The following is a 27,462-nucleotide window of genomic DNA, read 5'->3' on the forward strand; positions in this document are numbered from 1 at the left end:
CTTGGGAAAAGGCATTTTTGGACATAACCCTTTTATGGAGTACATCCTGACTCCACGGACTGCAATATTTATGCATTCCCAAAGGAAATTCATGCGGCCAAAAACAGTAACTCATTCAGATCAACTAAATAGGCTCTAGTTCCAGTTCATAGGATCACAAAAAGAAGCTTGAAGATCCGTGCATAAGGAATTGTTAAATGTAAGTTGTTCTTTCTTCAAATAACTATTCAAATAGCTGTATGTGTAAGTGTATTCGGCAGTTACTTTTTTGTTGTTTTGGCTTCTCTTTCCCCTAACAGGACAGAGCAAAATGGACTATCAAAATATCTCAAATCCATCAGACATTCTATTCTGTTATGACTCCATCAATGGATCCTGCAGGAAAATTCTGAGACCTCTCCATGTCCAGATTTTTATATTTATCACCATGGCAATTACTATCTTGGTGACCATCACAGGGAATCTACTGGTTATAGTTTCCATAGCACACTTCAAACAGCTGCACACACCAACCAACCATCTCATCCTTTCTCTGGCCATGTGTGACTTCATGCTGGGCATATTTGTCATGCCTCTAAGTGCCATGCGTTCTGTACATGGCTGCTGGTACCTTGCAGACATTATATGCAAGCTGCACACAGGTATGGACATAATGCTGAGTACAGCTTCAATCTTCCACTTAATGTGTATCTCTGCAGAACGTTTTTGCGCTGTGTGCAGCCCTCTAACCTATCGTTCACGTGTTCGCTCTGCCACAGTCTTGTGCATGGTCTCCACCAGCTGGGTCATCTCAGCTGTCTTCGCCTACACGATGGTCTTCACTGGACTCAACCTCAAAGGTGCAGAGGCCTTCTATGACACTCATGTGCGCTGCATAGGTGGCTGTCACGTTTTCTTCAGTCGGGCTTCTGCTGTGGTCACCTCTATGGTCTCCTTCTTCATCCCTGGCTTGATCATGTTTGGCATCTACTCCAGAATATTTGTCGTTGCAAGAGGGCAAGCAAGGTCCATTGACTTTCTGACAAATCAGCTGAGGATGACCAGCAATAAGTCAGGAGAATTCAGGTATCGCACTCGAAAAGGTACAATGACTCTCGCCGTTGTGGTTGGAGTTTTCCTCATCTGCTGGACCCCCTTCTTCCTCTGCAATATTATAGATCCTTTCATTGACTTCAGCATACCACCAACATTAATAGATGCCTTAGTTTGGTTTGGATATTTGAACTCAACTCTGAACCCTTTTATTTATGCATTTCTATATCCTTGGTTCAGGAAAGCTTTGAAAATAATCTTAAGTGGGGAACTATTTCACAGAAATAGTTGCAGAATTCAGCTGTACTCATGATTACTGCCTGGGCATAATTCCACTGGAAAAGTGTGCTTTAGTGCAACACTGTATATAATCCTCTATTAGGAAGGGAAATAAATGCATGGTTGGACTTTGTGATCAGTGCTGATTTCAAATGCTTCTGTAAACATTAAATACAATAGGTCTTCTGTTTGTATCTTGCTGATTTCCTCAGTAAATATATCCTTAAAAATATTCACTGGAAATATTTGTTACACTTTGTTACACATCTTTCATGTGTTGTTTGACATGACTTGTTTGACACCTCCTGATAGCTAAATGCTGCCAAGATATAGGAAGGTGTAGGACAGGTGACACAAACTGAAAAAAGCCTATAGGTATTCCATGATTGGAAAATATTTAGTTAGGAAGTAGAGAATTAACAGTGTGCCAGACTTGATATCACTGGATGTAGTAACAGTCAATTATTTTATATTTTATTACTTGTTATATCTTTTATATTTTTATGTGTTCAAGAATGTGCTAAATGTCCCAAAAATGTCCCAAATTACTGTATATGTGTAAAAATTTAATGTTTACTTTTTTGGTCATATTGTTCCTCATTTCATAAATTGTGTTTCAGAACTAATATTTCAAGTAATGAAGGCTTGACTCTAGTTGCTGTTTCGAAATCTTTGAATAAACTCTTGGCTCTTGGTCCATACATGAGAAATTCTTGGTTCTCATAAGTTTGTCAATGAAGGTATGCTAAAATATGGAAGAAAATAAGTTGACATATTAAACTTGTACAAGTCATTTAAAATTATCTCCTTAAAAGTTTATTTTCTCTGTAGTAAGAAATTTTCTGTATTGTTTGTAAGAATGAAAGATCAGAGCTATGTTCCAGTACACAGCCCAAAACCTGCTTCTTTATTTTCAACACATAGTGCAGAGTTATGAAGGTATGAACATTCAGAGGTTTTTTCATTTTGTTAGCATGTTATCCTTGATATATTATTAGAGTACTCAATTTATATAATGATGCATTTACATGTATCAAATGTAATTAATGGAGATATTTTCTGGATTAATGTGATGCTTTGGTTAGTTTAGTTTTATTTTGCTGCCACCTAATGTTCAGAGACATGAGGTACAAACTAGAGAAACAATGAATCACTGGAGGGTGTTCTTTGCTCCTGTGAAACCAGGTCACTTTTTCAGATTTAAGGCCTGTGTTTGAGTAGATGGTCACATAACAGTGGAGGTTATTAAATATGAATATTATATTATCTGATCATTTTTATTTCACCAATGTGATTTTATTAGTTGTAAAACATTATCTGTGTTTGTACTCATATGTCTTTGGAAAACAACATATCTCAAACAGTTGTTGTTTGTTGTCATATGTCCAGTAATTGGGTGCAGTTCCATAAACAAAATTACCCAGATAACCTAAGGTCAAAGTTGAAGATGTTCCAATAGGAATGTCCCTCAGCTGTTTTCCTACTGACTGATTTGACTTGAGGTTTAAGTTCAGACAAAACATTTTGCAATATCTCCTTGGAGGTAATATCAGTAAACAAAGATCATTCTGGAAATTCATTTTCTCTTGCATAAACTAGGGTTACAAAATCTTTACAATTTTGCAATAATCTCTTTTAATACAATTAACCTGTTTACTAGACATGGATAAAGTATTGTTTTATTTTAGTGTCAATGGAGAATTATCATTGAAAATGTTTCCTTTTTAAGTGAATATAGACATTAAGTTGCTCATGAAGACTTTGTATAATCCCCATATAAAAAGCCTTGGCCAATAGATTGAAATTACCTGGAGCATATATCAGTGGATATATGGGCTTTATCATTATGCAACACAACAGCTTTGAGCGGTGGAACACTGGAACTTGGTTTACTTGTATTGATGAATCTCCATATATTACCTTTTGGGAGGAATTGAAGTAGCATTTGTGTTCCCGAAATGATCATACAACTTTAGTACCTGACCACACTTTTGTGGCTAAATGCCATCAAATCCTAATAGATATATCCCAACATCTAGTCTAAAGCTCTCCAAGAATAATAGAGTTACTGTGGTAAAGAGGAACAAATTATTTTCTCTGATTAATGCCCTTAATTTCCAAAGAAATGCTGACAGATTAGGTACTCATATATTTTTCAGTACAGGATTGTATAATATGTTAATTTAATTGTCATGTTTGTGGTTTAACTGACATTATTGTGAAATTAATACAAACATTTAATATTCCTATTCAATGTCTGATGCCGAGGCCTAACATTTCTACTTTGAAGATGTAATACACATGATACCAGTCATTAGGGAGATGTTAATGTTGTGGTTTCAGATGAACAAAATTAGACAAGTGTCAAGACAATAAGTTGTTTTGTAATGTCTTTAACACCTTTGATTAGTCTGATGCCTGGGAGAGTTAACTGAGTGAGAAATGTTAATCAGTCTCCCAGGTATTAACCTAGATATTTTCAAAGACAAACATTACATCATTAATGGTATATTCATCATCTGCATTCAATGATGATCAGTCATAAAATCATAAATATATACAAATATATTCCAATTAAAAATAAAATTACATTTCTACATTTAAAATGCACATTATATTATTAAATACTACATTGGTTTAAATTATTTATAGCAATCTTTTAATCCCTGACAGTCATTACCATAATACCTGGGGTTAGTAGCAAGTTATTCCTTGTAACATTTAAGCTACATTTCAACCCAGTGTTTTTGTGTCTATGCCTCAAATACCCTTTACTTTTATGAATTAATTACAAGCATGTGCAGAGAAATTTATTTTGAATTGAGATGCCTTTTGGGAAAATCTGCCATATGCAGTTACCTCTGCTGATTTCAGAGTTCATCCTGCTGGCCTTTCAGATATCAAGTAAATACAAAAACCCTTTTGTGAAATACAGTCAATATAAACAAGAATTTGTAATGTTATTTCGCTTAAGAATATATTCAGAAAACAACAGTACATAGAATATGTTCACAAAAAAGTTGTGATGGGGCAAAATAAGAGTGAAAACCTTATAGAAAAATTTAAAGTCACTCCATTTTCAAGCATTTCTCTACATAATTTTAGGAGTAGGACCACACCCGAAGCCCTATATATACCCCACAAATTCACGTCATTTCCACGTCAGACAAACTCGTTTCATTTTGTTCAGGAGAAGGATCTCGACTCGACTGCTTCACTACGTCAGCTCACTCCTCCGCGCTGGGTCATTCCTGCTGATCCCCATATTCGGAGCCGTGTTCGGCCATTATCAAACCCACTGAGTCTCCTGTTTTAAAACTTGCTCTCACCTCCACCCCGTCTCCACCCTTTTCTCATATTAATTTATCCAATGGGGGGTCCGGCTTCATACGCATTCATAAGCCGCTCTGAACTCCTCCCCAAAAACCTCTGAGTTCACCTCCTCGTTTCAGCCTCTACGGGCGTGGTCCGTACTAGCAAAACAGGTTAATACAGAAGTATATATCAAAGGCTCGGTTTCTGCAGGCCAACCACTAGGGGACAAATGTTTAAAAGCTAAAACAAGAACATTTCTCGGCCCAAGATTGCAAAATATTAAAAGAAACATTATACTCCACCTATTGTATATAATATTGTAAAAAGATTCAGAAACTCTGGAGAAATCCCAGTCCATGCCAAACAGCACTGCTGAATTTCCATGATCATTTTGCCTTCACATGGTACTGCATGGGAAATTGTCATGCTAATGTTTTAAATATAGCCATATGGCCTCTGCAGGACTTCAGAAAGCCAATATCACTGAATACATTGTTTTGCTATATTAAGAAAAAACATCATGATATGCAACATGAGACTCTATTATACAAGGAGAAAGTTATACATGAACACTTTTCAGAGACTCTTTGGGGTTTTCTGGGCCTGAGCTAATCTCAGATGGTCTGAAAGACAGTGTAAATGTGCTGTGATCAGATAACTCCACATCTTTGCTAATTATGGGGATAAAAGTATGACAAGTTTAAATTCAGTTGTGCCAAAGACGAAAGAACGTCCAGTTAAAAGTGAAAGAATTTAAAACCAACATCTGTCATGGTACGGGGTTGAGCAGCTTGTATTAAGTCTTGTATTGAGCAAGAATGGCCAAAAATGGCAAAACTTTCCTACCTTAGTATCCTACCTTCCCAAAATATTTTAAAAGTGTAGTTAAATAAAGATTATGTGAAAAGGATAAACATCTCATTGTGCCTACATTTTTGAGTGCTTTGCAGGCATCCCATTTTACATATGTTCTATTACAAAATATAATGAAATTGTTCAATGAAAACCTTTTAAATATATTTGTAATTTGTAATGGATAATGGATGGATGGATGGATGGATGTATGGCTGGAGTGTAATTTAATCAGTTTAATAAAGGTTCAATAAAATTAACTCCACTGATTTTTTTAATCCCATTTTACTTACTAAAACTATTCTTTAAAAAAACAAGGTTTGTATGATTACATTGTTTTCGTCGTCTTATTTCAGTAGTTAATATAGTTGAATGATCTGGTAGCATTATTAAAAAAGTTGTTTGGAAAAGGTATTGTGCACATCTCTCAGACTTCTACTGTATCTATCTGTATATGTATCTTCTTCAGATTTATCTGTATACTGACCTGTGACCTCAGCTAGCTGGGTATTTATTCTGCCCTCTGGTGGCTGAAAGATGTAAGAAGAGCCTCATTTCATATTCAGACCTAGGCATGTCACCCTAAATTTTCTAATGTATATAAATATACAAAGATTGGTATCAGAAAATATGTCCTTTTTCTTGGTAGCATCTTGTAAATGTTCGTGCCCAAATAAAAAAAATTACTCACAATCCATAAGGCAATGTTTCAATCAAAGCAAGGTTTGTGGACAAATTATATTTAAACTGTTCACCTCTTGTATCTGCAGATGCAGTCATTCACCCAAGACATGTTTTGTGCGTGAATGTAGCTTTCTAAGCTTTATATTGTACTTATATTATACTTATATTATATTGTACTTATATTGTACCATTGTTACAAATAATGGAAACTTATACCGCACCAATTTCAATATCAGAATGTCAGAATATCCATGACCATATTCCTAATCTGAAAAAAATAAATAAATCAGTGAAGAAACTTGCTAAAAGTTTTGATTAACTTTTTGTTTACTATTGCTTTGCAGTTGTTGCATGATAATATGTTGTAGCACTAATTATCACGGGAATGTCAAACTGGCTGATGCAATATTGTACCCACAGATCTATTCTGTAGTTCCAGATGGACAGAATTAGCTAAAAGTGTGAAGCAATAAGCTGCTGTCTTTAACACCTTTGATTAGTCCGACTCCCCTGTGGGGTGTACCATCATTTAAAGTGAGAGATGATAACCAGTCTCATCGGTATTGCACTTACAAACATTACCTCATCATGGTCCATTATGCAATACAAATTTCACCTTCAACTTTTACTGTCATTCAGAAATTAGCCCTGCACACATTATTGCGTCCTAAATGGGGCCTATGACTGTGGATAAATCTATGTATCCATGCAACCATTTACATTTAAAGCCTTTAGCAGATATTCTTATCTAGACCAACTTACAAAAGTACATTGTTCTGTCAGAGTTTTTATCCTAGATAGTAAAAAATCTCAGAGTCTAAAATAACTTTGAGCTCAGACACTGATAGAACAGGCCCAGTGCTTATACCTAGAAAGGAAATGAACCATGTATTAGGACATGTAATAAGCCATCCAATTAAGTGATCAATATTCAAGAAATATGGCTTTTGTAGTATGTACTGAAGAACAATCGTGAATGTTTATAAACATACAAGAATATGTGGCTTCATATTAGGGCATGGCTTAAGTAAGAAATAACATGAGAAGACTGGCTAAAAACTCTTAACTGCAAAAGTAGGAAAAGCATGACGTTGTCTTGGGAGACACATTGGAAAAAACAACCCATTCTGCTGGTAGGCCAAAAGAGGTCTGAATTTGACAACAGCTTAGCAAATCCTTTACACATACTTCCTAAACACACAGGTTTGCTCACAGAAATCCATTTTTGTATATGCTTTCTGTGGCTATGGTGCCAACGACAGGTTAATCACGTTAAAACCTCTTAAAATTAAAAGTAAATGTATGAATCAAATCTATTGAACAAGGCTTTACAGTGAAACAGAGGAGAAAGAAAGTGGGGAGATATTGGGCCTCAATCGTGAAACATTCGTAAAAAACACGAGCAAACTGCACGTAATGTACGAAGAAATGGACATTCCTGAAATCTTACAGCCAGATTCATGAACACTGCGTAAACACCAGATTTTTAGTAGAACGTGTGTATGTTAATGAATACCAAATGTTCGCAAATTATGTGGGCATGCACGTTTCTTCACAATTAACATCCCATTACCATAATACACGCCCAGGAATTTTAAATGACAGCCTTAAAAGGAAGCGCTCAGACTGAGGAACCGCAGCAAAAAGCCTTAAAAGAAAAGCAAAAGAAAACAAATGTCTCTGAAATAATTTTATTGAAGTGCATTTAAATATACACATTTAGATTAGTTCTATGTATATCTTTTGCTCACTTGTGGGAAAGTATAGCAAGGCATACTTTCATACTTTTTAATACTGTGCAAGGTTTTTAGGCAGCTGAGAAAATGAGATTTAAGGAGATATTAACACTAAGAGCAGTAAGACATTACATGCTCAAATAAAAATAAAAACAAATAACGTTATTACAGTAGTGATATTCTGAGTGTTAATGTATTGGTTTAGACTTTAACATCTCTCCTTGTGGCAGTGCAGTTTTATTTGAGGTTATCATACTTCATTATGCTAAATAAAGTGTGCTGTTTATTTCACAAATGTATACGACATAGAAAATCCTTCTATGAGTTTTGCCCCATTTGACTCTATCTGTGGTCTCTTATAGAGCGATAAGTGCCTGTGGATGTGTTCCTAATTTGCAAGAATTCATTTAAATGTGTTTTTATGAAGCATGTTATAAAACATTGGCGGGGGATGACCGCACGCAAATTGAAGTTATACTATAACACAATTTTGGGAGTTGGGCCACGCCCACGCCTGTTTATACCCTGCAACCTCACATAATCTCTGTGACAATCAAGTCGCTAGTCTTGCACTTCCTGCTTGCGTCACTGACTTGCCAACTGCTACCATGGATCTCGACCTGCTCGCTTCTGACCACGAGCTCTTCTCTCCTTCCCCTACTCGATCGCCCAAACGCCACCCCTGTCATCAGCACTAAGAGACTGCGTTCGGCAGTCGTCGTGCCTGCCTCACCTGCCACTTCAGCTGCTCCTCCGCACGCTCTCGTCATTCCGGCTCCACACTCGCGGGTTCTGCGCGCGGACACCGCTCCTCTCCGATTTCTCCTCCTTCCCAGCGACCATCGCGCTCGGCAGCCCTCCTTCACCGTCGGACGAGTACGGCCCGATCCGGCTTCTCCCGCTTCTCCGTCCATCTCCAACTGGACCGTGGCGGGCCTCCAGAGAGTGCTCTGAGAGCGCGGTATCCCCTTCGCTCGTTCAGTCAACAAGAGGACCCCTTTTTTCCCTGTTTTCGGCTTCTACCCTGGAGGATGGGGTCTTTCCCGCTCAACCTACGCCATCGCGCCATGACGTCACTGCACCTGCGACGCGGTGCCGAGGACGCCCCGCAAGGGCCCCCCTCACCAGCTCAGTGCCCCCTGCTGGTGCCACAGATCTGGCTCCTGTCTGCACTACTGGGCCCGACCCTGCCCTGACTTCCGTTTTTTCTCGTTTGTCTCCCCTTTTACGTGCTTCTGATCTTCCTGCTCACTCTCTCCCTGCTACTACTTCTTCCACCTACCCTGTTTTTCCCTTATCATCCCAACTCCCTTCCCTTATCATCCCAACCCGCTACCCTTATCATCCCGCAGGTTTTGCAAGCCAACCTCTTGCTCTGGTGCCCTGAGCTCCTGACGCCACATTCTCTCTCTTCACCACTGCTCCAATGCTCGTGTCTTCAATCCACCCCTGGTGCAGCCTACCCTTCGTCAGCGGATTCTCCAAGGTGCGGACGTTGACCTGTCCTCTCTATTGCTTCCCTCAGCTTCCTGTACAGCACCCCGCTCCATTGACGTGGGGGATGTGACCCTTTCATTGAAGACTTCAGAGCACAGAGCTTCCAAGCTCCTCACAACTTCCGAATTCGCACCCGCATTTTCCCTCTATCACGACGTGGTGTGCTTCTCCTTCCCTGCCCGCAGGCAGGAATTGGACGATTACCTCTCCAACATTCTCGACCTCGTAGTCCGCTTCAGAGGCTCTGGTTTTTACGACTACCATCGGCTCTTCTCTGCACAGGCCGCCGCCCGCTTGCAACAGTGGAATATTCCATCCTACTGGGGTGCACTCGACTTGGAGGTCTACTGCCGCATTTTCGCTGGCCAAACTGCACTTTCCTGCGGGTTGTGCGGCAACCCTTCTCATCCCACTTTTGCGTGCTCCCAGGTCACCCCGGCGCCCACTCCGGGCCCTAATTTTTCTTTCATCCCTGACCAGGCCCCCAATCAGCGCATCACCTGTTCTAGCTCCCGTGATGCCCGCAGTAGACGCTTGTTCTTTCTTAATGGCTCCATGATCTGCAATAATTTCAATTCAGCTGGCTGCTTTGTATCTTCCTGCAGGTTCCTTCATGTATGCACCTCTTGCGCTCAAGCGGCCGCCTAAGTTCGGTAACAGCTGACTGATCCGTTTTCTCTCCAGCCCTGTCAACTTTCCTGAGCTCGCAAGCTGCCTCTCGTGCCACCCTGAGCCTGATGTGGTTACGCTTTCCATCACCTGGGCATTCCCCTGTCTTCCGAGAAAACTATTGGCCCCGCTACCTCACTTGAGTTCTTGGGCATCTTTTCATGCTTCACTCCCACACGACAAGCTGGCCCGCATTACTGAATTCCTCCCTGAATTTCTTACTTTTCAACGTGTCACCAGACGACAACTCCTCTCCCTTTTGGGGCATCTTAATTTCGCCATGAGTGTTGTCCCACAAGGTCGTTCCTTCATCTCTCATTTGCTGCACCTAGCCTCTTCGGCCTCTTCTCTCTCTCAGTTAATCTCCCTGGACCAAGCCTGCGCTTCAGAGCTACAATTCTGGTTGCTACTCCTCCACAGATGGAATGGCATCTCTTTCTTTTATAATGATGCACTAGCTAACCAAGAGGACGTTTATTAGTTCGTCGACGCAGCCCCGTCCGTGGGGTGTGGAGGTTTTTACAAGGGACACTGGTTAGCATCTTCCTGGCCTGATCAATTCACCCGTCTAGCGCTAGACTGTGGTGACTCCATTGCGCTCCGCGAACTCTTTCCCGCTGTCATTGCTGCAGTTCTTTGGGGACATGAATGGACTGGCCGAGTCATCCTTCTCCATCCAGATAATGAATCAGTCGTTCATATTATTAATAAAGGACGCTCCAGTTCACTCAGTCTCATGCCATTCGTCCGCCGCCTCACTTGGCACTCAGTCGTCCATCAATTTCTATTAAAAGCAGTTTACATTCCTGGTCACATTAACCCTATTGCTGACTCTCTGTCTCGTTTCCAATTTCACAATTCTTCTCAAATATTTCTCTTTAAACTCCCTTCCCCTATAAGCCCCTATGAACCTCTTACACTCTACCTCCAGCTTAGATTATCTCAAAGTACCTCCCAATCCGATCCATTGTTTACAACTGAATCAGGTTTGGTCGCCAATCGCCACTGGTTTCAGTCCCACTTACGACGAATCCTTTCACGTAGTAATCACATCATTTATACATCCCATATCCCATATCCGTGATCTTTTCAAAGCTCACCAACGTATCGCTTCCCTGTAACTTTTGGGGGCCTGGTTCTACACACGCTCAAAACCGCTCTGAACTCCATCCCAAATTCCTCTGAGTTTGCCCCCCCATTCCAAACTATAGGGCGTGGCCCATACTAGCAAATTGAAGTTATACTATCACAGAATTTTGGGAGTTGGGCCACGCCCACGCTCCTCCCCCCAGGCCTATCTATACCCTTCAACCTCACGTAATCTCTGTGAAAATCAAGTCACTCCCACCTCCTCCCCATCTCCTCCCTCTTCTAAATTTAATCTTCTAACGGGGGGGCCTGGTTCTACACACACTCAAAACCGCTCCAAACTCCATCCCAAATTCTGAGTTTGCCCCCCCGTTCCAAACTATAGGGCGTGGCCCATACTAGCAAAATAAACACACAAAACTGTTATGTATGTTAATGAATACCAAATGTTCGCAAATTATGTGTTTTTATGAAGCATGTTATAAAACATTGGCGGGGCATGACCACACGCAAAATAAACACACAAAACTCAAACACTGCAGTTGTGTCATTTTGGCACGCACACCCTACATGGTCCTGTCTAGTGGTGACTAATAGTTACTCAGCAATATTGGAAATGTAGTTTCTTCCTTTGTATTTTTCCTAAATAAATATTGTCAAACTGCATTAAGCTTAACCTACTGCCATGACATTATTACTATGCTTGTGGTGTATCACTCTATTTAGTCTTAACTGATGACATACAGAGCTAGGCCCTTGACCTTTCTGCATTTTTGTGCTGCCTTTTCCTTATGGGAATCTGATGCATTTTTGGCTATGGGACAACTGGGAAGGTGTAGCATAAGTAGAGCAGATATAAGCCGTGGTGGAGCTGAGCATAGTCCATTTGTTTTGTTTTGAGGCTTGTATATACCTGCTTCACCTTTTGGCATGAGTTACAGCTTTTGTAATTACTACCACTTGTTCTACTGTCTTTTAAGTATTTTCTTTTGGGAAAGGATATATTCCTGTAGCTTGGACACCAGAATGGACACCCTTATTCTGAATAAGACTGATGCTGTTGTGGAGTATGTGTTTTACTGTTTACCACATCAGCCCAACTCCTGTCCCCAAATACATCGCTGTTCTGTGGTTAAAGCAGGAATGTATATATTCATGCTATCTACCATTCTTTTGACTGTCCTAGGAAACCTGTTAGTGATCATCTCCATTTCTCATTTTAAACACCTGCAGTGTCCCACTAACTTCATCATCCTTTCTTTAGCCCTGGTGGATTGTTTATTGGGCTGTTTGATCATGCCTTTCAGTATGGTGCGATCAGTAGAGGGCTGCTGGTTTTTAGGAGACATTGTTTGTAAAGTGCACTCTGGCTTAGATATGTCACTTTGTATGATCTCTATAATGCACCTATGTTTGGTATCTATTGAAAGATACTTGGCCATTTGTGAACCATTGACCTATAAGATGACAGTCACAAACACCAATGTAGTAGTCTGTGTCAGCATTGCATGGCTCATTCCATTCATGTACAGTTTTGGGATCGTATTTTCAAATGTAAACACTCTTGGTTTAGATGTGCTAATGCTGAATTCCTGTGTGGGAAACTGTGCATTGGTTTTTAATAAACAGTGGGCAGTTCTTGGTTCATTTACCAATTTCTTCATCCCTGGTGCTATTATGAGCTCTCTCTATCTCAAAATCTTCCACGTTGCAAATAAACAAGCCAAAATAATATCTGATATGATGGCTATAACCTTGAATGAAATGAAGAGTCACTCATCAGAGCAGAGGGAGAGAAAAGCAGCTAAAACCCTGGCTATCGTTATGGGAGCTTTCCTAATCTGCTGGCTGCCGTTTTTCATTGCCACCATAACAGATCCTTTTATAGAATTCTTAACTCCTGTAGTAGTTTTTGATACCCTGGTGTGGTTTGGTTACTTTAATTCTGCTTTTAATCCTCTGATATACGGCTTCTTCTATCCTCGATTTCGGAAAGCATTTAAGATAATCTTAACAAAATAAATTTTTCATCTCTGTAATTTCAGTAACTCAGTATAGAATAAGTTATTATACCACATATACTGGAGCTCGTTGTAAAGACTTAAAATGCTTTTTAGTCAATCACATCGCAAAAGAAACAATGCTGTGTTATTTGTATAACAAAACATTAACAATTATAGCTTATAATATTCAGTAAATATGAAATAATTAAACTCCTACGTTTTATATCTGTTTTACCTTTGTGATACACATGTTCTTAACAGGTTATACAGTAAATGGCAGGTCCAAGCCGGAATAAATAAAATGAGGTATTTAATACATTTGGTAGTTTATTTCTTTTTTGTAGGGAGAAAGGGGTTAAGGCTCTCTTTCAACACTGAGCTCACACAAAATTTTGCCCTCCTACCTTTCTAACAAAATGTTCATCACTGATAGAAATATTTTAACCAGATCAAAGCCGTAGTTCCATAATGTGTATAATTTCAGTGTGGCCTTGATTTAGAATACTATACTGAAAAAAATATGAATGCAACACTTATTTTTTTTTGCTCCCATTTTTCATAAGCTGGCCTCAAGACTTTTTCTATGTACTCAAAAGGCCTTTTTCTCTCACATATTGTTCACTGATTTGTCTAAAATAGTGTTAGTGAGCACTTCTCTTTTGCCAAGATAATCCATCCACCTCGCAGATGTGGCATATCAAGATGCTTATTAGACAGTTTGATTATTACACAGGTGTGCCTTGGGCTGGCCACAATAAAAGGCCACTCTAAAACGTTTACTTTTACTGTATTGGGGTGGTTCAGGGGTCAAATAAAAAGTCAGTATCTGGTGTGACCACCATTTGCCTCACACAGTGCAACACATCTCCTTCGCTTAGAGTTGATCAGGTTGTTGATTGTTGAATGTTAGTCCATTCCTCTCAAATGGCTGTGCAAAGATCATGATGCAACATGAGGTAATGGCCATGGATGAATGGCACAACAATGGGCCTCAGGATCTTGTCACGGTGTCTCTGTGGATTCAAAATGCCTTCAATAAAATGCACCTGTGTTCGTTGTCCATAACATACACCTGCCCTTACCATAACCCCACTGCCATCATGGGCCACTTGATTCACAGCGCTGACATCAACAAACCACTGTCCCACATGACGTCAGTCTGCCATCTGCCATGTACAGTGAAAACCGGGATTCATCCATAAAGAGAACACCTCTCCAACATGCCATACCCCATCGAATGTGAGCATTTGCCAGATAAAATCTGTTATGACGACGCACTCCAGTCAGGTGTATGAAGAGAGTGAGAATGCAGATGAGCATCCCTGAGACGGTTTTTGACAGTTTGTGCAGAAATTCTTTGGTTATGCAAACCGGCTGTTGCAGCAGTGGGCTGGGTGTCTGGTCTCAGATGATCATTGGGGACGAAGATGCCGGATGTGGAGGTTCTGGCCTGGTGTGGTTACACATGGTTGTTTAACCTCACAGGATTAACACATCAAAGCCTATGATATGTGCTATATAAAAAAGATATTTCCAGACCCTGAGGATTCCTATTATACATTTTCCGCACAACATTTCTTGTCATTTAAATTGTACTCTCAAACAGTGTACAACAAATACAGCAAGAGAGGCAAAATTAGAGAGCCAAGCAAAAACCAAACAGTGTGACAGCTCTGAAAATGAGAGTGTCTGCTTTTACACTTAATTATTTTTATTAATCATTTTTATTATTAGTGAAAATGTACACAATAAATATATTTGCATGTATCATATGTCCCTTTACAATGAGGTGCCATGAGAAAAATATTATTTAATAGTACCACGTTTACATTATTTATTTCAATATATTTTTGCCAAGGGAATTCATGGCTTCCACCTCATCAGATGGCATTCATACATTTCAGAAACAGCCAATGTTTACTTGGCCATTGGATGAAGTCATATTTAAACAATCCTATTGGTGAAGGCATGTCCCCTTTTTAAAATCCAGAATCAATTTAAGCTATAGTGCCTCTGTACTACTCATTCACTTAGCTCTTTTGTCAGTTGTTGTGTGGTATGTTGTAATCAGTTTTAATTTTTTAATCTCAAGGAAGTATCTTAGATGGAGGCCTTCATTATGAATAAGAATGAAACAGATTTGGACAAGGTGCTGTTCTGTTTCCCTCAGCAGCTGGACTCCTGTCCTAGAGTTCGTCGCTTTCTTCTGCTCAGAGTGACCATGTACTTATCAATGATGGCAACAATTCTGACGACTGTGTTTGGAAACATGTTAGTCATCATCACTATTTCTCACTTCAAACAGTTGCATTCTCCAACCAACCTCATTATCATGTCTTTAGGTGTGGTGGACTGTTTACTGGGCTGCTTGGTTATGCCTTTCAGTATGGTGCGATGGTTGGAAGGCTGCTGGTTCCTGGGAGAAATTTTTTGTCATATTCATTCTAGTTTGGACATGACATTAAGTATTGTCTCAATCCTGCACCTATGTCTAGTGTCTATTGACAGATACTTGGCAATCTGTGAACCTCTAAATTATAAAATGAAGGTGACAAATGGCACGGTGGCTGTGTGCATTGCTTTAATTTGGCTCTTTTCATTCACATTTAGCTTTGGAGTTGTTCTGTCTAATGTGAATATCACAGATTTGGAGAACCTTCTAATGCAGAAGTCCTGTGTAGGAAACTGTGCCTTAATTTTTAACAGACAATGGGGTGTTGTTGTTTCTCTTGTTGCTTTTTTCATTCCAGGGACTATTATGAGCTCTCTGTATCTTAAAATTTTTCATGTTGCAAGAAAACAAGCCAAAGTAATGTCGGAAAGGATGGCTGTGAGACAGAGCTCTTGCGAGACTAAGATCCATTCTCCTGAACAGAGGGAGAGAAAAGCGGCTAAAACTCTGGGCATTGTTATGGGGATTTTTCTGCTGTGCTGGTTGCCCTTTTTCATTACTACCATAACCGATCCATTCCTTGATTTCTCAACACCCGTAGATGTTTTTGACGCCCTGGTTTGGTTTGGTTACCTTAATTCCACTTTTAATCCTTTGGTGTATGGTTTTTTTTATCCACGGTTTCAGAGAGCATTTAAGATCATCATATCAAAATATATTTTGCACCTTAGTAATTCAAGGCATTTAATACTTTAATTTTAGCAGGTTTCATGTCCCCAGACAAGTAGAATCATGTTTTCATTAGTTTGTTTGTGAGTGAATTCTATACTCTTTTGTGGAACTCATATACATTATAATAAAAATGAAAATGACAGTATTTGGAATCTGTTTGCTGTAAAATAAATCAAAAGGTTTGCAGGAAACATATAAAGTTCATATAATATGTTAATTATTTCAATTGCACAGGTTCCAAATTATTAATTCTAAACTACAGATGTATAATATAGACATTTGCCACGTGTCCATACTATTACGTTTTTGAAATGTGTTCAATAAAAACAGAAGACGTGCCTGACTATTTTGCACTCAGTTTCTGAATGTTTCAACAGACAATTAGTAAGTAAACATTTTGATGTATTTTTATTTATTCAAGCAGGTTTGAACAGTCCATTCACTTGTTGGAGGCCAGTGATATTTATTCTAGAAGCAGACTTTGCTTAGAGGGCATCAGTGCTGATGGAAAAACTGTAATATATGGACATGTCCTGGATTACATTGTACTGTATAGCTAAAGCTGTCATGACTTAAAACAATCTCTAAAGCAAGGCCTAGTGTGGCTGTGCATGTCATTAATCAAATATTTGAAATGAAAACACATTCATTGATTAGCCTTTACATTCATTAGTCGGTTCTCTGTGCTGTGATACAAACTAAATCATTAATGAAACATTTGACTTAGGGACCGACAATTCACATAGCTGAAGAATACATTGGTACTCAAGCTTGACTATGGTTTTACTTTTATTCTGGCATCCTTCATTTGGTATATTGTACAGATCTGATCTTACACCCAGAAGCCTTGCTAATCTGGACAGATTTATCTTAACTTTGCTTTTGCATAAGGAATGTACCCTCATCATAATAAATCCTCCCTATAAGAAAACAATAGTAAAAATGTTCACTTCCACAGTAATTTTTAGTACTAATTTGGTCATTTTTAATAATTTATATGTTATTGCATTGAAGGGCACGTCATAGTTTCCTTATTTTGTATGATATAAATCACTATTGCTAATGATCAAGGACAGAAAAAACAGGTAAGAATTCTTCTGTGGTTACAAAAGGACAGAAATACCTTAAAGTGTGAAACAATAAGCTGTTGACATTAACACATTTGATGAGTCAAATATGTGTGAGCAATTCTTCACTTAAACTGAGGTGATAATTGGTCTCTTAGGTATTTTTCACGCAAAAAGAAATACTGATACTTAAAAACACACATTACATCATGCAGTGAACCTGAGTGTTATTGTGTGTGTTTATCCACAGTCAAACCCAGCAATCAATAGTGATAATCAGTTCTAATGTATTAAACAATCAGTGGATGTTACCCCAGTTTTAAATAAAGTAGTCACTTTATAGGGCCATTAGAAAACATTTCTAATCTGTATTTGTCACCAGTTAATGTTTATTTGTTCTCATGAGATGTTCTATATTTCAATTTTCTAAATATCACATTTTATTATTTAAATACATGGGGCATATTAATGCCATTTTAAATCTCTTATTAAGACTTTATACATCTTCTAATTGAATTGTTGCTCATTTAATACATTTTAAGTAGAGAACACTGTAACAATCAGCCATGCTAAACTAAGAGCTTTCAAGAATACATTTGTGTATTATATATCTCATAATACTTTTTAAAAATATTTTAGATGTACATTAACATGGTTAATGCCATATCAGTTGAATTACACAGCTAAACTGTTGAAGCCAATGACGTCAGATATGTGGTCCCATGGGATGACAAGTGAGTTAATCCTATTGGCGAATGGGTGTAGCCTTTTTAAAACCAGAATGTATATAAGTCAAATTTAGTGCTGTGCCGCATCACCTTTTTTGGCTAGATCACATGGTGATTTGCATGGACATGTAGATTGTCAGCTGCACTGTTGTTGAGACGGTCTTTATTTACTGAGAGCTTGACCAATTTGGATGGGCACCCTCATCCTGAACATGACTGAAGCTTTGGACAATGTGCTTCTCTGCTTTCCACAGCAGCCTGACTCCTGCCCCAGAATACACCGCTTTTCCATCCTTAAAATCATCATGTATGTGTTTATGCTGGCTACTATCCTCATAACTGTGTTTGGGAACCTGTTTGTTATCCTCACTGTGTCCCACTTCAAACAGCTGCATTCTCCAACCAATCTTATCATCCTGTCTTTAGCCCTGGTGGACTGTATGATGGGCAGCCTAGTCATGCCCTTCAGTATGGTGCGATGGGTGGAAGGCTGCTGGTTCTTGGATGACATATTTTGCCAGATTCATTCTAGTTTAGACATGGTACTAAGTATTGCCTCTATCCTGCATCTGTGTTTGGTTTCCATCGATAGGTACATGGCCATCTGTCAGCCTTTGCATTATCGGATGAAGGTGACAAACTGTAATGTAGCAGTGTGTCTCACCACCATATGGCTATTTTCATTGAGCTTTAGCTTTGGGATTGTACTTTCCAAAGTTAATATTCTGGGCCTGGATATCATGCTGAGTCCCTGCGCTGGATCCTGTGCTCTAACATTTAACAAACAATGGAGTGTTATTGGGTCACTTCTAAACTTTTTCATTCCAGGCACCATCATGAGCTGTCTTTATTTGAAAATATTTTATGTTGCAAGAAAACAGGCTAAAATAATATCTGAAAGGACAGTGGTAAAATCTTGTGAAATGAGCCAGTCCTTAGAACAAAGGGAGAGAAAAGCAGCTATAACCTTAGGCATTGTTATGGGATTCTTTCTTCTTTGTTGGCTGCCATATTTTATGGCCAATCTGATAGATCCACTCCTCAACTTTCTAACCCCTGTTGATGTGTTTGATGCTCTGATGTGGTTAGCCTATTTTAATTCTATGTGCAACCCTTTGATTTATGGCTTCTTCTACCCACGATTTCAGAGAGCATTTAAAATCATCATTTCAAGATATGTTTTCCAAATAAGTAATTCAGACAACTTGTCATTTTAAGATACTGTAACTTCAGTAAATTAATATTGTTACCAGTATAAAGAGGCAAATATTATCCTTTGGGTTGTACATTATTTTGATAGGACTGGTTTTATTTTTAATTGCTGTGAATTTCCATTTACCATTTCAAATTTCACATTATAATAGTTTATTAATCCATATAAAATATTACCACAGATAATCTCTTTTGTCTATGTCAAAACTGAGTGGGATGGTTATATATAAATATGTTAGTGCAATATCACTTGTTATGCAGTCATATTTGGGCCATAAATTATCTGTTTCCAAAGCTGATTGAGCCTTCTATCTCTATTTGAACAATACTTTCAACTGTTGGTTGTTATGAAAAGCAGTCATTCTGCTTTTGTGAGCAGAATTTGAAGTGCAGTAATCCAGGCTTACTTGCCCGTTGGCCAGAATATTCCATGAAACTCATACAGCGAGCAGTGAGGCAAGAAAAACCCTGATGGTTTACTGTCAAGGGTTTACTTGCTGTGACATGTTTCATCTAACTTACTGACTAATTACGAATACATGTCAGGACAGATTGTTGGAACTTTTGCACTTGTAATTTCAGAGGCTGATGCATTCAAACCCCAAAGCTTTTTAGAAATTGGTCTTCACTTTATGAATAAAGTGAAAGTGCATACTGCCTAAGAACATGAGGAAAGAACCATAATTGAAGGAAAGGTTACTACATATCCTTGAGGGATTTGAGGAATAATACATTATTCCCCTTGGTTTATTTGTATTACATACAAAGATATTGATAGAAAACCTTCACCTTCACAAGTGTATATGAGTAAAGATTCAGAACTCGTAGTCAGGTAAATATGGACCTAGATTAAAAAAAACTGTGAAATAATAATAAACACAACACTGTATAAAATCTGAGTTTTTGGTTATACTTTAGCAAATTTTCAGCTAATTCTAAAAAATAAGATATAATGGCCTCCCAACTCAAAAAAGGACATAGGGAGAACACACCACACTCCTCACAGACAGTCACCCGGAGGAAACCCACACAGACACAGGGAGAACACACCACACTTCTCACAGACAGTCACCCGGAGGAAACCCACACAGACACGAGGAGAACACACCACACTCCTCACAGACAGTCACCCGGAGGAAACCCACACAGACACGAGGAGAACACACCACACTCCTCACAGACAGTCACCCGAAGGAAACCCACGCAGACACAGGGAGAACACACCACACTCCTCACAGACAGTCACCCGGAGGAAACCCACACAGACACAGGGAGAACACACCACACTCCTCACAGACAGTCACCCGGAGGAAACCCACACAGACACAGAGAGAACACACCACACTCCTCACAGACAGTCACCGGAGGAAACCCATGCAGACACGAGGAGAACACACCACACTCCTCACAGACAGTCACCCGGAGGAAACCCACGCAGACACAGGGAGAACACACCACACTCCTCACAGACAGTCACCCGGAGGAAACCCACACAGACACAGGGAGAACACACCACACTCCTCACAGACAGTCACCCGGAGGAAACCCACACAGACAGGAGGAGAACACACCACACTCCTCACAGACAGTCACCCGGAGGAAACCCACACAGACACGAGGAGAACACACCACACTCCTCACAGACAGTCACCCGAAGGAAACCCACGCAGACACAGGGAGAACACACCACACTCCTCACAGACAGTCACCCGGAGGAAACCCACGCAGACACAGAGAGAACACATCACACTCCTCACAGACAGTCACCGGAAGGAAACCCACACAGACACGAGGAGAAAACACCAGACTCCTCACAGACAGTCACTAAATTGTGATTGAACCCACAGCCTCCAGGTCCCTGGAGCTGTGTGAATGCGACACTACCTGCTGCGCCTCCGTGCCGCCCGGGGGAAGTAATTTACAAATATAATGTATCAGATGCAGACTCCAGCAGAATAGCTCCAGAAATTGAAATAGATTGTCATCTAAATATCATTGACAGAGACACATTCAGTTTTTCTAGATAATGAAAAAATATGATAACCCACTGAAATGTTACCCTTAGTATAGTCTTCGCATTCAAATGGGATGTCTAACTAAAGTAGAATTTCAACAGAAAAATGCGTCTGTACCGATGGTTTAGTTAATTATTTCTTTGGACTAATCAATGTTAGTATCTTGTTAACTGAATGCTTACTATTTGTTCAGCTCTGCTAGACTGATTGGTTAAAGCCTTGTCCAACCTCTAACGCAAATCACCACATGGTAATGAAATTTAGAGCATTTCTACTGGTTGTAGACGTTGCATTTAAAATCCTGAATGTATAAAACCCAGTATGGATGTGGGTGGAGGGTTGTATCCATTTCTGGGTATGCATGGATTATGTGCAAGCTTTCAATGTAATGTGCTGCCTGATAGCATATTTAGTATAGTTTATGTTTGGTTTTGTTTCTTTTTTCTTTTGGACACAAAAATTGTGCATTTCTTTGATTTGAGCTTGAATTCCAGGTTTTTTAAGCTATATTTTGAAGAAAGATATTTTTGAATGGCTTGGATAGAAACCTGTTCATGAATAAAACTGATGTGGAAAATGTGCTTCTCTGCTTCCCACATTGGCTGGAATCGTGCCCCAGAATGCACCGTTTCTTTGCAATCAGGGTTTCCATATACATCTTTATGCTGGTCGCTATTCTCATGACTGTATTTGGGAACATGCTGGTCATGATTTCAATTTCTCACTTCAGACAGCTGCATTCTCCAACTAATCTCATCATCCTGTCTTTAGCCGTGGTGGACTGCTTACTGGGCTGCTTGGTCATGCCCTTCAGTATGGTGCGATGGGTGGAAGGTTGCTGGTTTTTGGGAGACATTTTTTGTCAAATTCATTCAGGTTTGGATATGACACTAAGTATTGCTTCAATTTTGCACCACTGTTTAGTGTCTATTGATAGGTACATGGCCATTTGTGAACCTCTGAGTTACAAACTGAAAGTGACTAATGGAACAGTGTCAGTGTGGATTGCAATGGCTTGGATGTTTTCTTTCATGTTTAGCTTTGGGATTGTTCTTTCCAAGGTAAACATTAGTGGTCTGGATGAAAACATGCAAAATTCCTGTATGGGAAACTGTGCTTTATTTTTTAATAAGGAATGGGGTGTTATTGCCCCCCTCATTAACTTCTACATTCCAGGGACTATAATGAGCTGCCTGTACCTTAAAATTTTTCATGTTGCAAGGAAACAAGCAAGAATTATATCCAACAGTGTAGACAGAGTAATATCTGGTGACAAAAAACAAATGTCAGACCAGAGGGAGAGAAAAGCAGCTAAAACCCTGGGCATTGTTATGGGGGTGTTCCTTCTCTGCTGGCTTCCATTTTTCCTGGCAACTGTAATTTATCCCTTCCTTGACTTCTCAACCCCTATTAATATTTTTGATGCCCTGGTTTGGTTTGGGTATTTTAATTCAATGTTTAACTCTCTAATCTATGGCTTTTTCTATCCAAACTTCCAAAAAGCATTTAGGATCATCATATACAGATACATTTGCTGTTTCAAAAAATCTCAATCAACTTAATAGTTTAGTAATTGTTCTAAATGTTCAAAATGTTTTGTGCGTGAATATGGCTTTCTAAGCTTCATATTGTACTTAAAAAGTCATTGTTACAAATAATGGAAAATTATACTGCACCAATTTCAATATTAGAATGTCAGAATATCCATGACCATATTCCTAATCTGAAAAAAAAAAAAAAAAATCAGTGAAGAAACTTGCTAAAAGTTTTGATTAACATTTTGTTTACTATTGCTTTGCAGTTGTTGCATGATAATATGTTGTAGCACTACTTGTCAGGGGAATGTCAAACTGGCTGATGCAATATTGTACCCACAGATCTATTCTGTAGTTCCAGATGGACAGAATTAGCTAAAAGTGTGAAGAAATAAGCTGCTGTCTTTAACACCTTTGATTAGTCCGACTCCCCTGTGGGGTGTGCCATCATTTAAAGTGAGAGATGATAACCAGTCTCATCGGTATTGCACTTACAAACATTACCTCATCATGGTCCATTATGCAATACAAATTTCATCTTCAACTTTTACTGTCATTCATAAATTAGCACTGCACACATTATTGCGTCCCAAATGGGGCCTATGACTGTGGATAAATCTATGTATCCATGCAACCATTTACATTTAAAGCCCTTAGCAGATATTCTTAGATATTCTAGACCAACTTACAAAAGTACATTGTTCTGTCAGAGTTTTTATCCTAGATAGTACAAAGTCTCAGAGTCTAAAATAACTTTGAGCTCAGACACTGCTAGAACAGGCCCAGTGCTTATACCTAGAAAGGAAATGAACCATGTATCATGACATGTACAAACCGGATTCCAAAAAAGTTGGGACACTAAACAAATTGTGAACAAAAACTGAATGCAATGATGTGGAGGTGCCAACATCTAATATTTTATTCAGAATAGAACACAAATCACAGATCAAAAGTTTAAACTGAGAGAATGTATCATTTTAAGGGAAAAATATGTTGTTTCAAAATTTCATGGCGTCAACAAATCCCAAAAAAGTTGGGACAAGGCCTTTTTTTATCACTGTGTGGCATCCCCCCTTCTTCTTACAACACTCAACAGACGTCTGGGGACAGAGGAGACCAGTTTCTCAAGTTTAGAAATAGGAATGCTCTCCCATTCATGTCTAATACGGGCCTCTAACTGTTCAATCGTCTTGGGCCTTCTTTGTCGCACCTTCCTCTTTATGATGTGCCAAATGTTCTCTATAGGTGAAAGATCTGGACTGCAGGTTGGCCATTTCAGTCCCCGGATCCTTCTCCTACATAGCCATGATGTTGTGATTGCTGCAGAATGTGATCTGGCATTATCTTGTTGAAAAATGCAGGGTCTTCCCTGAAAGAGATGACGTCTAGATGGGAGCATATGCTGTTCTAGAACCGGAACAAAGGTCTCTGCATTAAGCACATTAAGCCCATGCCACAAGCACTCATGCAACCCCATACCATCAGTGATGCAGGCTTCTGAACGGAGCGTCCATAACAACTTGGGTTATCCTTGTCCTCTCTGGTCCGGATGACATGGCATCCCAGTGTTCCATAAAGAACTTCAAATCGTTACTCATCTGACCACAGAACAGTCTTCCATTTTGCCACACTCCATTTTAAATTACCCCTGGCCCAGTGCAAATGTCTGAGCTTGTGGAGCTTGCTTAGAAATGGCTTTCTCTTTGCACTGTAGAGTTTCAGCTGGTAACGGCGAATGGCACGGTGGATTGTGTTCATCGACAATGCTTTCTGGAAGTATTCCTTAACCCATTCTGTTATTTCCTTAACAATGGCATTCCTGTTTGAGGTGCAGTGACGTTTAAGCGCCCAGAGATCACGAGCATCCAGTAGAGTTTTACGGCCTTGACCCTTATGCACAGCAATTGTCCCAGATTCTCTGAATCTTTTGATGATGTTATGCACGGTTGATGATGATAACTTAAAAGTCTTTGCTATTTTACGCTGGATAACACCATTCTGGTATCGCTGCACTATCTTTCTGCGCAACAATGGTGGAATTGGTGATCCTCTTACCATCTTGGCTTCAGTGAGACACTGACACACTGAGAAGCTCTTTTTATACACAAACATGTTGTCATTTGACCTAATTAGTGTTAATTGGTCTTCCAGCTGTTCATTATATGATCAATTTCCTTTTTCCAGCCACTTATTGCTACTTTTTTGGGATTTGTTGACATTGTGAAATTTTGAATCAACATATTTTTCCTTTAAAATGTTACATTTACTCAGATTAAACTTTTGATCTGTCATCTATATTGTATTATGAATAAAATATTGACATTTGCCATCTCCACATCATTGCATTCAGGTTTTATTCACAATTTCTTTAGTGTCCCAACTTTTTGGGAATCCGGTTTGTAAAAAGCCATCCAATTAAGTGATCAATATTCAAGAAATATGGCTTTTGTAGTATGTACTGGAGAACAATCGTGAATGTTTATAAACATACAAGAATATGTGGCTTCATATTAGTTAAGGGCATGGCTTAAGTAAGAAATAACATGAGAAGACTGGCTAAAAAATCTTAACTGCAAAAGTAGGAAAAGCATGACGTTGTCTTGGGAGACACATTGGAAAGAACAGCCCATTCTGCTGGTAGGCCAAAAGAGTTTTGAATTTGACAACAGCTTAGCAAATCCTTTACACATACTTCCTAAACACACAGGTTTGCTCACAGAAATCTATTTTTGTATATGCTTTCTGTGGCTATGGTGCCAACGACAGGTTAATCACGCTAAAACCTCTTAAAATTAAAAGAAAATGTATGAATCAAATCTATTGAACAACGCTTTACAGTGAAACAGAGGAGAAAGAAAGTGGGGAGATAGTGGGCCTCAATCGTGAAACATTCGTAAAAAACACGAGCAAACTGCACGTAATGTACGAAGAAATGGACATTCCTGAAATCTTACAGCCAGATTCATGAACACTGCGTAAACACCAGATTTTTAGTAGAACGTGTGTATGTTAATGAATACCAAATGTTCGCAAATTATGTGTTTTTATGAAGCATGTTATAAAACATTGGCGGGGCATGACCGCACGCAAAATAAACACACAAAACTCAAACACTGCAGTTGTGTCATTTTGGCACGCACACCCTACATGGTCCTGTCTAGTGGTGACTAATAGTTACTCAGCAATATTGGAAATGTAGTTTCTTCCTTTGTATTTTTCCTAAATAAATATTGTATCAAACTGCATTAAGCTTAACCTACTGCCATGACATTATTACTATGCTTGTGGTGTATCACTCTATTTAGTCTTAACTGATGACATACAGATCTAGGCCCCTGACCTTTCTGCTTTTTTGTGCTGCCTTTTCCTTATGGGAATCTGATGCATTTTTGGCTATGGGACAACTGGGAAGGTGTAGCATAAGTAGAGCAGATATAAGCCGTGGTGGAGCTGAGCATAGTCCATTTGTTTTGTTTTGAGGCTTGTATATACCTGCTTCACCTTTTGGCACGAGTTACAGCTTTTGTAATTACTACCACTTGTTCTACTGACTTTCAAGTATTTTCTTTTGGGAAAGGATATATTCCTGTAGCTTGGACACCAAAATGGACACCCTTATTCTGAATAAGACTGATGCTGTTGTGGAGTATGTGTTTTACTGTTTACCACATCAGCCCAACTCCTGTCCCCAAATACATCGCTGTTCTGTGGTTAAAGCAGGAATGTATATATTCATGCTATCTACCATTCTTTTGACTGTCCTAGGAAACCTGTTAGTGATCATCTCCATTTCTCATTTTAAACACCTGCAGTGTCCCACTAACTTCATCATCCTTTCTTTAGCCCTGGTGGATTGTTTATTGGGCTGTTTGATCATGCCTTTCAGTATGGTGCGATCAGTAGAGGGCTGCTGGTTTTTAGGAGACATTGTTTGTAAAGTGCACTCTGGCTTAGATATGTCACTTTGTATGATCTCTAAAATGCACCTATGTTTGGTATCTATTGAAAGATACTTGGCCATTTGTGAACCATTGACCTATAAGATGACAGTCACAAACACCAATGTAGTAGTCTGTGTCAGCATTGCATGGCTCATTCCATTCATGTACAGTTTTGGGATCGTATTTTCAAATGTAAACACTCTTGGTTTAGATGTGCTAATGCTGAATTCCTGTGTGGGAAACTGTGCATTGGTTTTTAATAAACAGTGGGCAGTTCTTGTTTCATTTACCAATTTCTTCATCCCTGGTGCTATTATGAGCTCTCTCTATCTCAAAATCTTCCACGTTGCAAATAAACAAGCCAAAATAATATCTGATATGATGGCTATAACCCTGAATGAAATGAAGAGTCACTCGTCAGAGCAGAGGGAGAGAAAAGCAGCTAAAACCCTGGCTATCGTTATGGGAGCTTTCCTAATCTGCTGGCTGCCGTTTTTCATTGCCACCATAACAGATCCTTTTATAGAATTCTTAACTCCTGTAGTAGTTTTTGATGCCCTGGTGTGGTTTGGTTACTTTAATTCTGCTTTTAATCCTCTGATATACGGCTTCTTCTATCCTCGATTTCGGAAAGCATTTAAGATAATCTTAACAAAATAAATTTTTCATCTCTGTAATTTCAGT

General features: G+C 39.2%; 7 protein-coding genes across 7 annotated transcripts in view; all 7 read left to right on the forward strand.

The window, feature by feature from the left end:
• Positions 1-27,462, forward strand: part of stx7l (syntaxin 7-like) — a 300,211-nt gene that overhangs the window by 217,704 nt on the left and 55,045 nt on the right. The window lies entirely within an intron of this gene.
• taar1b (trace amine associated receptor 1b) lies at positions 428-1,345 on the forward strand. The gene is made up of 2 exons (XM_066677936.1): positions 428-641; positions 759-1,345. Exons 1-2 carry the CDS (start codon positions 428-430, stop codon positions 1,343-1,345), a joined length of 801 nt encoding a protein of 266 aa, XP_066534033.1.
• LOC136702430 (trace amine-associated receptor 4-like) lies at positions 12,180-13,175 on the forward strand. The gene has a single exon (XM_066677485.1). The coding sequence runs from the start codon at positions 12,180-12,182 to the stop codon at positions 13,173-13,175; it is 996 nt and encodes a 331-aa protein (XP_066533582.1).
• Positions 15,261-16,304, forward strand: LOC136702587 (trace amine-associated receptor 4-like). The gene has a single exon (XM_066677713.1). It carries the CDS (start codon positions 15,261-15,263, stop codon positions 16,302-16,304), a length of 1,044 nt encoding a protein of 347 aa, XP_066533810.1.
• Positions 18,267-19,292, forward strand: LOC136702800 (trace amine-associated receptor 3-like). Its single transcript, XM_066677937.1, has one exon. The coding sequence runs from the start codon at positions 18,267-18,269 to the stop codon at positions 19,290-19,292; it is 1,026 nt and encodes a 341-aa protein (XP_066534034.1).
• LOC136702801 (trace amine-associated receptor 4-like) lies at positions 21,857-22,864 on the forward strand. The gene has a single exon (XM_066677938.1). The coding sequence runs from the start codon at positions 21,857-21,859 to the stop codon at positions 22,862-22,864; it is 1,008 nt and encodes a 335-aa protein (XP_066534035.1).
• On the forward strand, positions 26,443-27,438 carry LOC136702421 (trace amine-associated receptor 4-like). The gene has a single exon (XM_066677473.1). The coding sequence runs from the start codon at positions 26,443-26,445 to the stop codon at positions 27,436-27,438; it is 996 nt and encodes a 331-aa protein (XP_066533570.1).

The sequence above is a fragment of the Hoplias malabaricus genome, chromosome 7 (assembly GCF_029633855.1).
Source record: "Hoplias malabaricus isolate fHopMal1 chromosome 7, fHopMal1.hap1, whole genome shotgun sequence".
Classification (NCBI taxonomy): domain Eukaryota; kingdom Metazoa; phylum Chordata; class Actinopteri; order Characiformes; family Erythrinidae; genus Hoplias; species Hoplias malabaricus.